General features: G+C 41.9%; 1 protein-coding gene across 2 annotated transcripts in view; it reads right to left on the bottom strand.

Moving 5' to 3' along the window:
• The window catches only part of CPNE3 (copine 3), a 39,388-nt gene that overhangs the window by 16,220 nt on the left and 9,522 nt on the right, over positions 1–13,646 (bottom strand). For both annotated transcript variants that reach the window (XM_075213751.1, XM_075213752.1), the window contains exons 2-6: positions 7,545–7,682; positions 5,925–6,104; positions 3,902–3,976; positions 2,910–2,981; positions 1,721–1,804 (exon numbers count right to left, since the gene is read on the bottom strand). In XM_075213751.1, the coding sequence (XP_075069852.1) occupies positions 1,721–1,804; positions 2,910–2,981; positions 3,902–3,976; positions 5,925–6,104; positions 7,545–7,676 (543 nt within the window). In that variant the 5' untranslated portion in view covers positions 7,677–7,682. The remainder of the gene's footprint in view (positions 1–1,720; positions 1,805–2,909; positions 2,982–3,901; positions 3,977–5,924; positions 6,105–7,544; positions 7,683–13,646) is intronic.

The following is a 13,646-nucleotide window of genomic DNA, read 5'->3' as shown; positions in this document are numbered from 1 at the left end:
GATCACCCTTTAACAACCGAAATATGACTGATGGAAATGATTTGGGAAAGAAAATTAACTCTTTCTTGGGTCAGCATTGCCACAGGTTTACCAATATGTATTGTGATGTTTCAGATGATGTCTTATAAAGAAGTTTTTCCCCCCAAAGTTGTCATTTGATAGATGTTTGTGGAGTCTTGGATGGGACGTCCAGGAATGAAGCCCCTATTCTTGGTCTCCCTTGACCTCACGGAGAGCATTATTTTGTAATTATAGTATAAGTAAAGCCAAAATTAAAAATACTCATCATCACCATTTATTTCTATAGCGCCACTGATTCCGCAGCGCTGTACAGAGAACTCACTCACATCAGTCCCTGCCCCATTGGAGCTTACAGTCTAAATTCCCTAATACACACACACACACACACACACACACAGACTAGGGTCAATTTTAATAGCAGCCAATTAACCTACTAGTATGTTTTTGGAGTGTGGGAGGAAACCGGAGCACCCACCCAGAGGAAACCCACGCAAACACGGGAAGAACATACAAACTCCACACAGATAAGGCCATGGTCGGGAATTGAACTCATGACCCCAGCGCTGTGAGGCAGAAGTGCTAACCACTAAGCCACCGTGCTGCCCATTTTAAAATCCCTTTTTAGAAAATGCAGACGTGTCAGGACTCCGGTAGGAAGTACGGTGTAAGGAAATTCCCACAGTCACAGCCCAGGATTACTGTTTAGAACACAGATGTAAAACAATTCCAGCCCACGCGGAAAATAGGAGCTTATTTTACACATGGAGCAGAGAACAATGATGTCCTGTGACCCATAGCAACCAATCAGATATCAGCTTTTATCAGGTTAGTGTAGCCCAGGGGCGGATCTAGAAAAATGCTGTACCCGGGGCGATTTAGAGGGGGGGGGGGATTTAGGCCCCGCCCCTTTCTAACATCTTAGGCTGCCGACGGCTGCACACTATGTGCAGGTCCGTTCAGCCGTGACAGGCAGGGACAGTGTGCTGCCCGGCTGCTCTGATTGTGTTTTAAACCAGTGGCGGATCGCCCCCCCCTGGATCCGCCACTGGTGTAGCCCAGTGATGGGCAATCTGATCTGACACTGCAGGGGCCGCATGGTGTGGCCCTCTAACCTTCAAAAGGGCCCCACATCACCCTTAATCTCTGTAATAAGTAAAATAATACATTTAATCAAAGAAGAGATCTATCTATAATAAGCGTTACATGCTATAACTAACAATTTTTACTTCCATAACAATTCTCAGACACTCCTCATTCTTGCTAACACACTTTAACATGCAGATAATTCTTTGGGACATGTGGCACAATTGCAGAACCCCTGAACCACAGAGTATTTGCCAGATCGCACCACTGGCGCACGCCATCTGTATCATTAACTGTACCTGTCCAGCACAAGGTCAACTGCCAAGACACGCCCTCTGACGGGTGTGATAGACACGCACTCTGACGGGTGTGATAGACACGCCCTCTGACGGGTGTGATAGACACGCCCTCTGACGGGTGCTCAATGACACCATTTGTCAAAAATAAAAGTGCTATATACAAAATGCTGCATGTAAATACGATATTAGATTTTATTTATTTCAATATTTTCTTATGGGATTCATCTGATGTCAATTTACAGTTTCCCACGAGACTCCCCAGAAATTTAATTTAAACAGTATCTGTATACATGAAATATTGTGATTTTTATCCTTACGTCTGTTCTGTGAACCATCTGCCATCTCCCGTCCTCAGTCTGTCTGTGAAACTCCAAGTAAGGGTCAGATTTTCCAAACAAATCCTGGAACATTAATATGCAAAACTGTAAGTTATTATATAAAAGATGGGACTGTGTCCTCTCTTACAGAGATACAAATCTGCAGAACCACCACACAAAAGAAGATGTAGTCAAAGGACGTCCCTGAAATTATATCCATGGATTTTAACGGAGTAAATCAAACCCCATTTCTGAAGCTTTGATATAAATTTTGCAGCAGGTAAGTCATAAATATAATGTGTGTAAATATATTTTTAATTACAAAGAGACAACACAGTGTCTACAGATCTGGAATACAGGCAGGAAAAGAAAGACAAGAATAAGAGACAGGGCTTTATGGAACTACTTATGACAGCATGCGAACATAAGATTAATGTGTTCATGTTAACATTTCTTGTAGACGTTTAAGAACAAAGCACATATAGTTTTAGCCTACAGTGCTACACAGGGACGAGTGTGTAAAAGCCGACATGGGAAGAGGATTGAAAGAATTTCACTGAAAACATCAGTATTGGTGGCATTCACTATTAAATCCTGAATTCTGTCGTGTATTGGACTTCTGCATACGGCTAGGTGCTGGACTGCTGCGCACCGGTAGGTGCTGGACTGCTGCGCACCGGTAGGTGCTGGACTGCTGCGCACCGGTAGGTGCTGGACTGCTGCGCACCGGTAGGTGCTGGACTGCTACGCACCGGTAGGTGCTGGACTGCTGCGCACCGATAGGTCGCCTTTTTCAAACAGGCAGCTTTGCTGTTAATAATGCCCCTTCCCCAGTTCATGCAAATAAGACACACAGAGGATTGGGGCATCACACACACACCGCTATGTGTCTGAATCCATCCAGCGAGCGGGATCAGTACAAAGAAGAGCAGAGATGACCTGTTGAAGACTTGAAAAGCCCCAGCAGATGGGAAAATTACAAATGTAGGGATTTATGTTTTTTGGTGATGTTTAAAAAATGGTTCAAATGCCCCTCCCCAAACCAAAGACACACTAAGCACACAAAGACACTCTAAGCACACAAAGGCACACTAACCGCACAAAGACAAATACAGACACACTACCGCACAAATTGCTGTACTTTGATAGGTTCAGGAATTTCAATAAACTTTCAAGATCAACTCAGTACCTTTTTGTCCAGTTTTCGAGCTTCAACTTCAAACTCCACCACTCGGTTGTCTTTAATTTCTTCTGCGAAAATCTAGAAAAAAAAAAAAAAAAGTACATATAATATTGGGTCATTTATCAAAAAAATCAGCAATACAGTGCAACATTGTATTTGTTTCCTATGAAGCTTTTAAAATTGAATAGCTAATTTGTATACCTATGCCTACTTTAAGAGCCAATCCACATTACTGCTTTGTTACATTTTTGAACAAATACACTAAAGCCTATCTCTAACCAGGTTATCAATCAGAGCTATACCCAGTATGTTACTTGTCCAGGGATAGGTTTAAAAACGAATGTTCTATTGCTTCAGCTGCTTCTAGAACCAGAGAACATTGCTTCCTGACAATATGGATACATTTATGATTAAAGGAGAACTCCACCCACCTTTCAAATTCATGTTCGGTAAATGATATTAACAAGATATGCAAATCAAGGTCATCTTTTTTTCTGTTGATATTTTCCTTTTGTATATGCATAATGTAAAAATTAAGGAATAGGTGTGTAAAATTACTCTTGTTATAGGCTTTTATCTAGTTTCTTTAATGGTACTAGTAACTCTACTTGCAGACTTCTTCATTCCCTTTCCCATAATCCTTTTGTCCCCTTCAGTTTGAGGTGGAGGTCAGTGCCACAATACTTGTGTGGAATCATTGGTGGCATGGCCAAGTTCAGAAAGAACCAGAGAAAAATGTCAGAAAGAGGTGGCAGACCCTAAATTTTCTCATAGTCTGCAGTGGAATATAATATATAACTATGTCTAGTATATGAAAGATATTAAAGTACACCCATCTATTTGTGAAAAAAAGATGACTTAGCTTTGCTGGCTACCTGCCAACGTCTGTTGTGGTAAACATAAATGGGATGATGGGGAGGAGAGAATAGAGAAAAACAATTCAAAACAAAATGGCTGCTCCACGGATTACAGCGAGACTGGACAGACAATGACCATACCGTGATTGTTCCTTTTCCCGCAGGCCTGCCATTTTTTAACACGAGAGGTTTGGTCAGTTTCTTACTGGAGACAATCTTAAAAGCAAAACATAAGACAATGCAAGAATTAGTTATTAATGACAGACAGTGGACATATTATTTACATTATTTTATACATCCACTTCATAGTGGACGTGGTCTCCAACAAAGGAGGGGAAATGCTTATATGAGGATTGTCCCTTATATAGATTATGTAGATTAGCTGTTTGTCTACAGGTACCACTGCCTTGACTGTTCATCTGATTGGATGCAGACTGTATCCATCACAAATAAATGAACAATATATGTTCTTGTGCGACGTGTGCTTATGTGACATAACTGTGTTCTACATAAATCCCGCTCCATCCTGACGCCCACCACAAATTCTCACAGCTGGAGTATTAACTGACTATTTTGTAGATTGCAGTGAATCACACTAATGTGAGCTTTCCTCTGTCAACATAACTGTCGGGATGGATGCAAATTCTTCTATGCTAAACAGATGACTGCCATTGGTAGAGTGTAGAGATGCTCAGGCTCGGTTCCCCGAGAACCGAACACACCCGAACTTAGCAGATCCGAGTAACGAGCCGAGCCGGTTTGGTACATTCACGCGCCCTCGGAATTGAAAACGAAGCAAAACGTCATTGTTACATCGTCGGATCTCGCGAGCTTTGGATTCTATAAGAATCCAGCGCCATTTCACAGAGGGACACAGAGGGGTAGCACAGTTCTTGGCAGTCTCTAGTGCAGTTGCGCAGCGTCATAAGTAGAAAAGTAGCAGTGGGGTAGCAGTGTTCTTCAAAGTCTCCAGTGACATTCAGGAGAGCTCCATTGCTCCAGTGCTATTTGTCATTGCTGAAATAGAAATAATAGGTCTGGCAGGCTTGGTCTTCTAAATCTGCAGTCTTTGTTTGAAAGTGCATGAAAATAATATTGTGACCTGTAAGGTGGTCAAAATTGACTGTAAATGACTTGAAATTAGTGTTAATTAGGGTTATTGAGGTTAATAATAATGTAGGAGGGGTGGGGGGGGGAGAGCAACAATATGTGATTTTAGAAGAAGACGAGAAAAAAAAAAATAAAAAAAAAAATCGGGATCCAAAACCAAAACCAAAACCAGAACCAGAACACGGGGGTCAGTGAACATTTCTAGTGACATCTGACTGCACAATCTGCTGAGCACACGTTTATCATATTCCCCTATAAATACAGAGCACTGTACTGTGATCAGTATCTGCACAATAACCAGCGGAAGGGATGAACAGTAAGGCCTCTCTGTCTGGGGCTGCCGGTACAGACTCCATCCTGTCATGCAGGCAGCAGGGGAGAATATAATGCGAAGACATCAGGACGCCACAACACACACTTCATTCTACATATATGTAGAAGCCTTGGCCCATATGCATAGGAAATAACTGAACATCTTGGCAGGTCGGTTGTAATTTACATGTAATAGAACAACACATGTAGGGTGTTAGAGGAGATCAGAAAGTGAATTATTACATGAAGGCGAACAAATTGCAAACTGAAAGTTTTAGCTATGAAAATATAGCAAGTTACATATGTACTATTAAAAAAGTGATAGGGGATAATTCAATTGGCCGCGTTACTTGAAAAAGTAACGTGTACCTGCACACTAGTACCGTCATTACCATAATAGTGCGAGTAAATACCGCTATTACGGTAGTTTTAACGCCGGCTTTTTGCTCGCAGCTCAGCCGGGTTAAACTTACCGTGATAACGGTAAAAGCTTTAACGCGACGGTACTTCGGGGGGGATTGAATTCCCCCCATAGTGTTTCTTTAACTAAATTGCATTCAAATCTAATGGTAAAAGGGATATATGCGAATACTGTCAAAATATGTCATGGATGACATCATGAAAGATAAAATTAGAACTTCTCATTACAATTCAGGGATAATGATAGCGAACTTAGAATGATGCTAAATACTGAAATAGAGATCAGGAAATAACCTCGGCTTCTGGAATGGACAGTACTTACTTGTCCCAATGTGCATTCAAACTCTCCCAAGAAATCATCATCGCCTAGATCGTAGCTTTTATTGTCAATATCATAAATCCCGAACTTCAGCTTTTGGACCACTTCAAAATAGTAATCAACCAGGAACTTCTTGCAGAATTTGGGGTTTAAGCAATTTTGTATTTTTTCTGTACGATCCACCTATCAGAAACAAGGATGACATTTCACATCACTCACTATGTTCCATATTAGTAAGGACATTACATACAATGAGGCTGAAAAGAGGATCCAATATAGGAATCGTCTCCTTCCAAATTAATTGTAACAAACTGTCCCAGATGTGAACCTGCCGTCTAAATCGAACAGTCTAATGGGAATAAACAGTTTTCAACAACGACATCTGCAAGGGAGAGATGACATCTGTAGTGGAAAACCCACAAGTCGCGTCCCCCTAAAACCTGCCTTACTAGGCAGCAGCTGACTATACCGAAGGGCGAGACAGGATCCGCAGCCAGTATACAGGCCAATGGGCTGGCAGGAATGGCTCAGACTCAGCAGGTCAAGGATCGGAGTCACAAGCAGACAAACAGGGTCACTAACAATAAGACAGACAGAATATTGCTCCAGCACATCAAACGTCTCCATAACCTGTGGCTCAGGCACCAGGCAATGGACTAAGCGACTTTAAATAGATGTCACAGGCCAGCACCTCGCACGTACATATTACAGGGATTATTTTGGATTATGCACCAAAGAAAACAACAAAGCTCATCTTATATTCATATAACATTGAATGGTTATAGGGTCACTGGATCTAAAGCACAAGTTAATCCAAAAAGGAATTTTGAAAGTCAAATATATAATCTCTCTCTCTCTCTACATGAAGACACCACGAGGTAACCGACAATTCACTGGTGTCAAGCATTTGGTCTAAACTAAGGTTTCCCAACTCCAGTCAGAGTACCCCGAACAGCTCATGTTTTCAGGATTTATGTCCGTTAGAACAGATAGTATCACTCAACATGGTTAAAGAAATGCTGAAAACATGACCTGTTAGTGGTTCTCGAGGACTGGAGCTAGGAAACATTGGACTCTAAGGGGCCTATTCAATTGTCCGCGGTTTCTGCAGCGGAAAAACTATTACCAGTATTACGGTAATAGTAAGCTGGATTTCAGCTCGCAGCTCCCTGAGCCGCAAGCTGACATCCAGCGAGAAAAGTACCGTAATACCGGTATTTACGCGCACTATTACCGTAATGATGGTAATAGTGCGCGCGCCGCGAGACTGTTGGCTATAACGCCAACAATTGAATATGCCCCTAAAGTGTTAAACACAAAAAGGTAACCTTTGTAATTAACATTTCATCCCTATCCCAAAATGTCAATTACTCCTTTGTCTTTTGACATTATTAAATGCTACTAAAAGTGTCTCCTCCCTCTCAGCACACTGTACTACTCACTACATTGATACTACCATGTGATATATAGCAAATCAGGCATAAAAATGTTCCCTTCAGTGTCCGTTCTTGGCAGGAATGCTGCTGATCTCAGCACATGAACTCATCAATGTCCTATCTTACAGTACATGTCTTCACACCTGAAACCTTTATACATATTTGTAAACCCAAATACTTTAAGTACCTCACGCCACTGCTGGCCGCTGGTGTTTATCAGGAGGACGCACAAGGGATCCGATTTGGAGCCGACATCTTTATCTAGTAGATGGTCGCAGGAAATACTCAGTTCCACTTTGGTTACACATTGTGCAGCCATTTGCAGCTGTATAAAATCAATCAGAAAAAAGTAATTTTCCCAAACAAATTAAAACAAAAATAGTCAGTAACAAAAAAATAATCACACTCACAGTGACAGTGTTTTGCTCCACTCCTTTGTAATAACTCCATTGGGCAGATTTACCAAGCCTTCTAAAAAGGAAAAGCTTTGCCAACTACAACCAATGAGATTCTAGCAGTGCCGTAACTAGACATTTTAGTGCCCTGGGCGAGACAGGGCACCGGCGCCCCCATTCTAAGTGGGAGTGACATTTGCCAAGTGGGTGTGGCCAACCTAATGTGGGGGTGTGGCTAGCACTTAACTGAAATAATTCTGTTACATGTCTGCAGAGAGAGAGAGTGAGAGAGACTCTTCATCCCTTAAGTTCCGCAGTGGAACGCATGTGTGTTCCACTAACAGGAAGTTTGGCAAGTTTGCGTTCCAAATGCCGAACTTCCTGTCAGTGGAACTTAAGGGATGAAGGTACAGAGGCAGGTAGCGGGCGGGGTGCTGCGACCCCTTGGCCTTGCGCCCTGGGCGACGGCACCGCCCACACATGCCTCGTTACGGCTCTGGATTCTAGCTTCTATGTTCTAGATACTTCGTAGATAAATGATAGCTAGAATCTGATTGGTTGCTATAGGAAACACCTCCACTTTTCATTTTTTTAGAAGCTTTCGTGCATTAACCCCCAAGTCACCGTAGGTTCCTCTTATTTGGCCTTTTATCAGTGTAAAACTATTTACCCAAGTGACCACGTCTATGTCCCATTTGGCCATACATGTGTATTACATATATAAAGAACCTCTATTTCATTACTTATGTTTTTCTATTAATCCATTTGTTGCTGATGTTGTGTTTCTTATGTTTAATAAATCCAAAATAAAGGGAATAAAAAACAAGAAAATCACTAGGAAAACAGCAATTTAATGCTAAAAATGCTTTATAGACTGAAGGTAGTTTTCCAACTTTTCTGTCAGAACATTAGTTATTATGTCCATTTACAAGCATAAAATATGAAAATGACCAGCTATAAATAAAATATAATACATCTACAGTGAGTCACACAACCCTGCTGGTACAAGTTTATATTACAAATTACTTTCACAGAAGTTCTTCCTGATGGGGATTTCTGGATAGAGGAAAGTTACAAGTGCTTTATCTGATAATCATTTAGCAGTTTAAAGAGTAAGTACAGCCACCAGCTGAGGTGAATAACATACATGAAATAACTGTTGTGTATTTATTTAATGAATGGTGTCCTCATCATGCTCTCGTTTGCCCCTCTGCAGCAGTTGTCATGTTAGGAGGGGGGTGTTTATCTAACATGGAGTTTGGGGAGCAGTGTGATAGAAGAGCTCTGTGTGGATTCATACACAAGGGCTGAGCCGGTGATTACACAATAACTCAGATTGCTGCATTGTCGGCTTTTTGACCAGAACGAGAACCCCTCAGGGCAATGTCCTAAATGTGGGAGGAGCTTCAGCTGTGTGGGATAGTTTATATTTCAGCGAAGCTGCAGCCAGCTGAACACTGAACAACGTAATTTACCTCAGATGTTCATATCTGAAAACGTTTGGGGTTTAGTGGTCTTGTAAATTGTCTGCGATATTATTTTTACAGAATGATAATTTATAGACACTATGGGGCAGATTCAAATTATTTGCATTTTCGTTCGCAGTCCATAGGGTTGCGTACGAAAATCTGCGTTATTGCGGTACCGTATTACCGGCAATAGAGCGCTTTTCGCGGTAACGCACGTTACCGCGGACTGGAATCCTAATTGAATATGCCCCTTCATGCGGATTTTTTTTTTTTCAGACATAACATTGTTTTTTACCGACATTACGGTAAAAAGTCTCGGACAACCGAGTCTGTCCCTATATACCTAATATATGGTTTGGGTATGATCGGTCGACGCTGAACCTCTCGACAGTCAGACTGTCGACGGTCACAGTTTCAACATTCAAACGGCAATGTCCCCATCAGCATAATATAGTAGATAATACACGCTGTGACTGTCGACTTTATTACCTCACGGTCGCAATGTCGACATTTTAAACACATACACACACTGAACCAGTCAACAGTCTATCGAAATTTCGGCGTTAATAGTCTGACTATTAACAGGTTTAGCATCGATAGATTCACTACATCCCATATTATTTATACAGTATTTATTACACTGGCGCCACTTGAAATATGGATTCCGCCCACCTGTGTGTCCAGTACTCTGCAGCCATGTAGTGTTGGGGGTAACTGCTGGACTCGCATGATGGTCCAAGAGGACTTTTACTCTGCATTGTCAACCCTGCCTTACCCAGTGCTGATTGTAAGTAAGGAAGGGGGGGGGGGTTATTCGTTTATCTTGAAACCTCTACGCACTCACTCAACAGAACCAATGCCTGCGGAAACAGGTGGACAAACGCCAAGATTCAAGAGTCACCTATATAGTTAATAAGTATTTTTTATATATATTTTTCAGCCTGTACTCAGCAGTGAAGCTGGGTACACAACTATACAATTATCGTGCAGATCACACAATCGACAATGGTTTAGTCAGATATTGTAAGATTGTCTACGCTCCCACCATTATGTTTTATCATATCAAAACACATTGTATATGTTGATTTGGTTTTATAAACTCCTTAAAGATCAATATTGGAACGATATTGGGCAGATGTGGAAGTGTTTACACACTCACAAACATCTGTCCAACTTCTGTCGATAGATCCTCCAAGATATTGCAGCAGCGTAGGCAGAGTGTATACAGAGTCACGAGCTTTTCAGCTGATGGTTATGAGAGATGAAGATCAAAGATCTGAAGTTAAATTGTGGACGCATGAATTGGCATACTCATCTTCATGCTCATCTTCATGCTCATCGGGACTTTCAATCATTGGTGAAGTCGTTAGAGGCGCTGCACCTGAAGTATGATTGCATAGGTGTGTACCCAGCTTCAGTGGAGGGTAAGCGTGCTGTTTAATTGTACCACACCCAACACATTTCCCACAGCTCGTTATCCTTGTCTGGCTGAGATATCTTTTTCATGTCAATACATAGAAGTGTAAATCATTCCAGCACCATCCATCTAATGCTCTTGCCTATAATTAACAAATATTAACAATGCCAAACAGTAGTTCCATACTGTAACATGTGGCAATCTCTGATCAGCTGGGATGTAGTGGCACTTGTTTCCCTTTGTATTATGAGCCAGGAGATTATCCTATAGTCATATACAACTAAATACTTAACAATGTAGTAATAAAGACGGCATCAGAGAACCCTCATTGCAGTGCAGCTGGAGATGTGTTCATAGAGGATGAGCTATGGTACAAAATAGGGACCTCACTGGCAATACATGCAATATACAACTTCTAGAGTACATGCACAAGAACATAACCTCTTTTTCATCCTAAGACCACAAATCTGCCCAATCGCTTTGGATGTCCCATACTCTCTTGGTGTAATGTCATCATCATCATTTATTTATTTATATAGCGCCACTAATTCCGCAACGCTGTACAGAGAACTCATTCACATCAGTAATGTAATGTGTATGCATCCTTGCCGACTCTCCCGGAGTGTACGGAAGACTCCGAAGTCCAGGTAGGTCTCCTGAACTCCATGGAGAGTAGGTCAACCTCCCGCATCTGCCCACTTCTTTAGACAATTGCATCAGTTTGGACCCGCCCCTCGCTGTAAAATGACACGTATGCGTCATTACATGACAGGGCGGAGCCAATAATGATGTTATTCACTAAGCCCTGCCCCTTCCCCCCCATACCCCTTCCAGGAACTCACAGAGGGGCACTTGAAAAAATAGGCAAGTAGGTCTGTTTGTAATGTCTATGTCAGTTTCTTCGGCTTACCCCAATCATTCATTAATATTTAAGATGAATTTCAGGTTCAAAACTAGCATTCAAACAACGCACAGAAGAGAACAACAGAAAGGCTCAATTCATGTTTATTGTACTTATGTGCTACTCTTATGTACACTTTTTTTTTTAACCCAAGTTGCAATTCATGCACTTTGTGCAGCTAGCGATTCCTATTCTGGTTTTACACCACTGCTGAATTTTAAGATTAATTATGCCACGGTACCTATCTACTGATGCTCTCTCCCCTGGGCACCACATCTTCTGTGCACGAGGATCACTTGAAGACATTGGACAGCAGAAAGATCTGATGTGCAGAGCTAGACACAGAGGCCCATCAGGGCTGCCTTGTCATGTTGCAGCTTCATAATACATACCTCCCAACATTTAGAATCCAGAAAGCAGGAAAGACTAAGCCCCGCCTCTGATTCACCCAAGCCCCACCCACTAATGGTTATAGTGTGGTAAAACGTCACCTACTTTCCTCTTAAACCCCAACCCTTTAGTGGCCCACGAATAGGGGTGTCCCGGTGTCGAAGTCAGCAATAAAGTCAGGATAAAGTCATTTCAATTAATATCGAGCAAACTTGGTTGTCTTTGTCTGAAACTATGCGTAGAGCACGCTACAGAGTGGAGGGACGTATTAAGCCGCAACACGTGGAAATAACAGGTTTTACACCTTTATACACATTCACACGAACACACACATTTGTAATTAGTACACATTAATTGTAGTTGCAACACATAGTTATTTATGTCGAAAAATAGCAATATTTATGTTTAGTATTATAAGTTATATACATGTTAGTGAAATCAAAGGTTCAGGTTGTAGGAAATATGTCATGTTTGGTATCATTTTAATCGCCCATTCATCAGCAGTTGTCCGGTTCATTCGCCGATTAAATTGTACACTGCATACTCTAGTTAGCGATGTTAGGGAATAAATGTTTAAAGTGATACTGACTGTATAATGCAAACAGACTAGTTGAAACTGGATTCTTGACGGGAAAATCGGAGCGCATCCCCTGGAGAGATGACCCCCACCTTTGGATATTTTGGTTTGAACTGGCCTATGACCTGCAGTACACTAGGCCTTCCTGAAGCCTGGACCAATAGAAGCAAGCTACACCATCTGCATTGTTTTACTGTATTCACTGACTGCATATAAACAGGGGCTCTGGACCTAGTGACCAGTCTTCTTTGACCACAGCCTTCAGACCTGAATGACTGTTCACTTGATCCAGAGCGCCTGCGATAAGTATCGACTGTACTTGTTTTTATTTCGCATTGTTATTCTGCTACTTTTGGCTATTCAATTACTTTGTGCTTTGGAACCACATATCAGGATTCGACAATTGTTATTGGATAGCGACAAAACGTGCATAACACTGGTTAATAGGGACAGTTGTGAGGCATGATTTTATAATGACATTTGTAAATCTCTGCATCATTATTACTGGTACCAGGACTTTCAAATTTCAATCCAATTTGCAGGATGAAACTGCAACATGAGAGAGGTGGGTTTTCTAAACAGTGTGTGGCACAATCGCCAATTCTGTTGTGTCTTCCTTTGTAGTATTCAGATTACTTCGAGGAACCCCAAGCAGAGAGATAAAGAGATCTCAGCGGAGGGAACTCCATTATAGTTACATCAGTCAGGTGATTTTTAAAATACCATTTAAAAAAGTTGAGAATGAAAAAGCAATCCAAAAGGTATTCATTTATGGGGGCATTTCTGGATTAGTGGTGGTGGCCGGGCCATTTTCCCACTCGCAGAAGGACCTTATGTCCTACCTCATCCCAATCCAGAATCCAAGACTTCTAAGGAGCTGCCCTCCCTGCACTGGAACGACCTTCCACGCTCCATCCGATTGTCTCATAATCTGTGCTCCTTCAAACAGGCACTTAAAACTCACCTCTTCCTCAAAGCCTACCAGTCATCCACCTAACCCTCCATGCTCGCTCTCATCACCACGCTCCTCTCTCCATGCTCGCTCTCATCACCTCGCTCCTCTCTCCATGCTCGCTCTCATCACCTCGCTCCTCTCTCCATGCTCGCTCTCATCACCTCGCTCCTCTCTCCATGCTCGCT

This window comes from Mixophyes fleayi, chromosome 5, assembly GCF_038048845.1.
Source record: "Mixophyes fleayi isolate aMixFle1 chromosome 5, aMixFle1.hap1, whole genome shotgun sequence".
NCBI classification, from domain to species: Eukaryota; Metazoa; Chordata; class Amphibia; order Anura; family Limnodynastidae; genus Mixophyes; species Mixophyes fleayi.
This window is presented reverse-complemented; position numbering and strand designations above follow the sequence as displayed.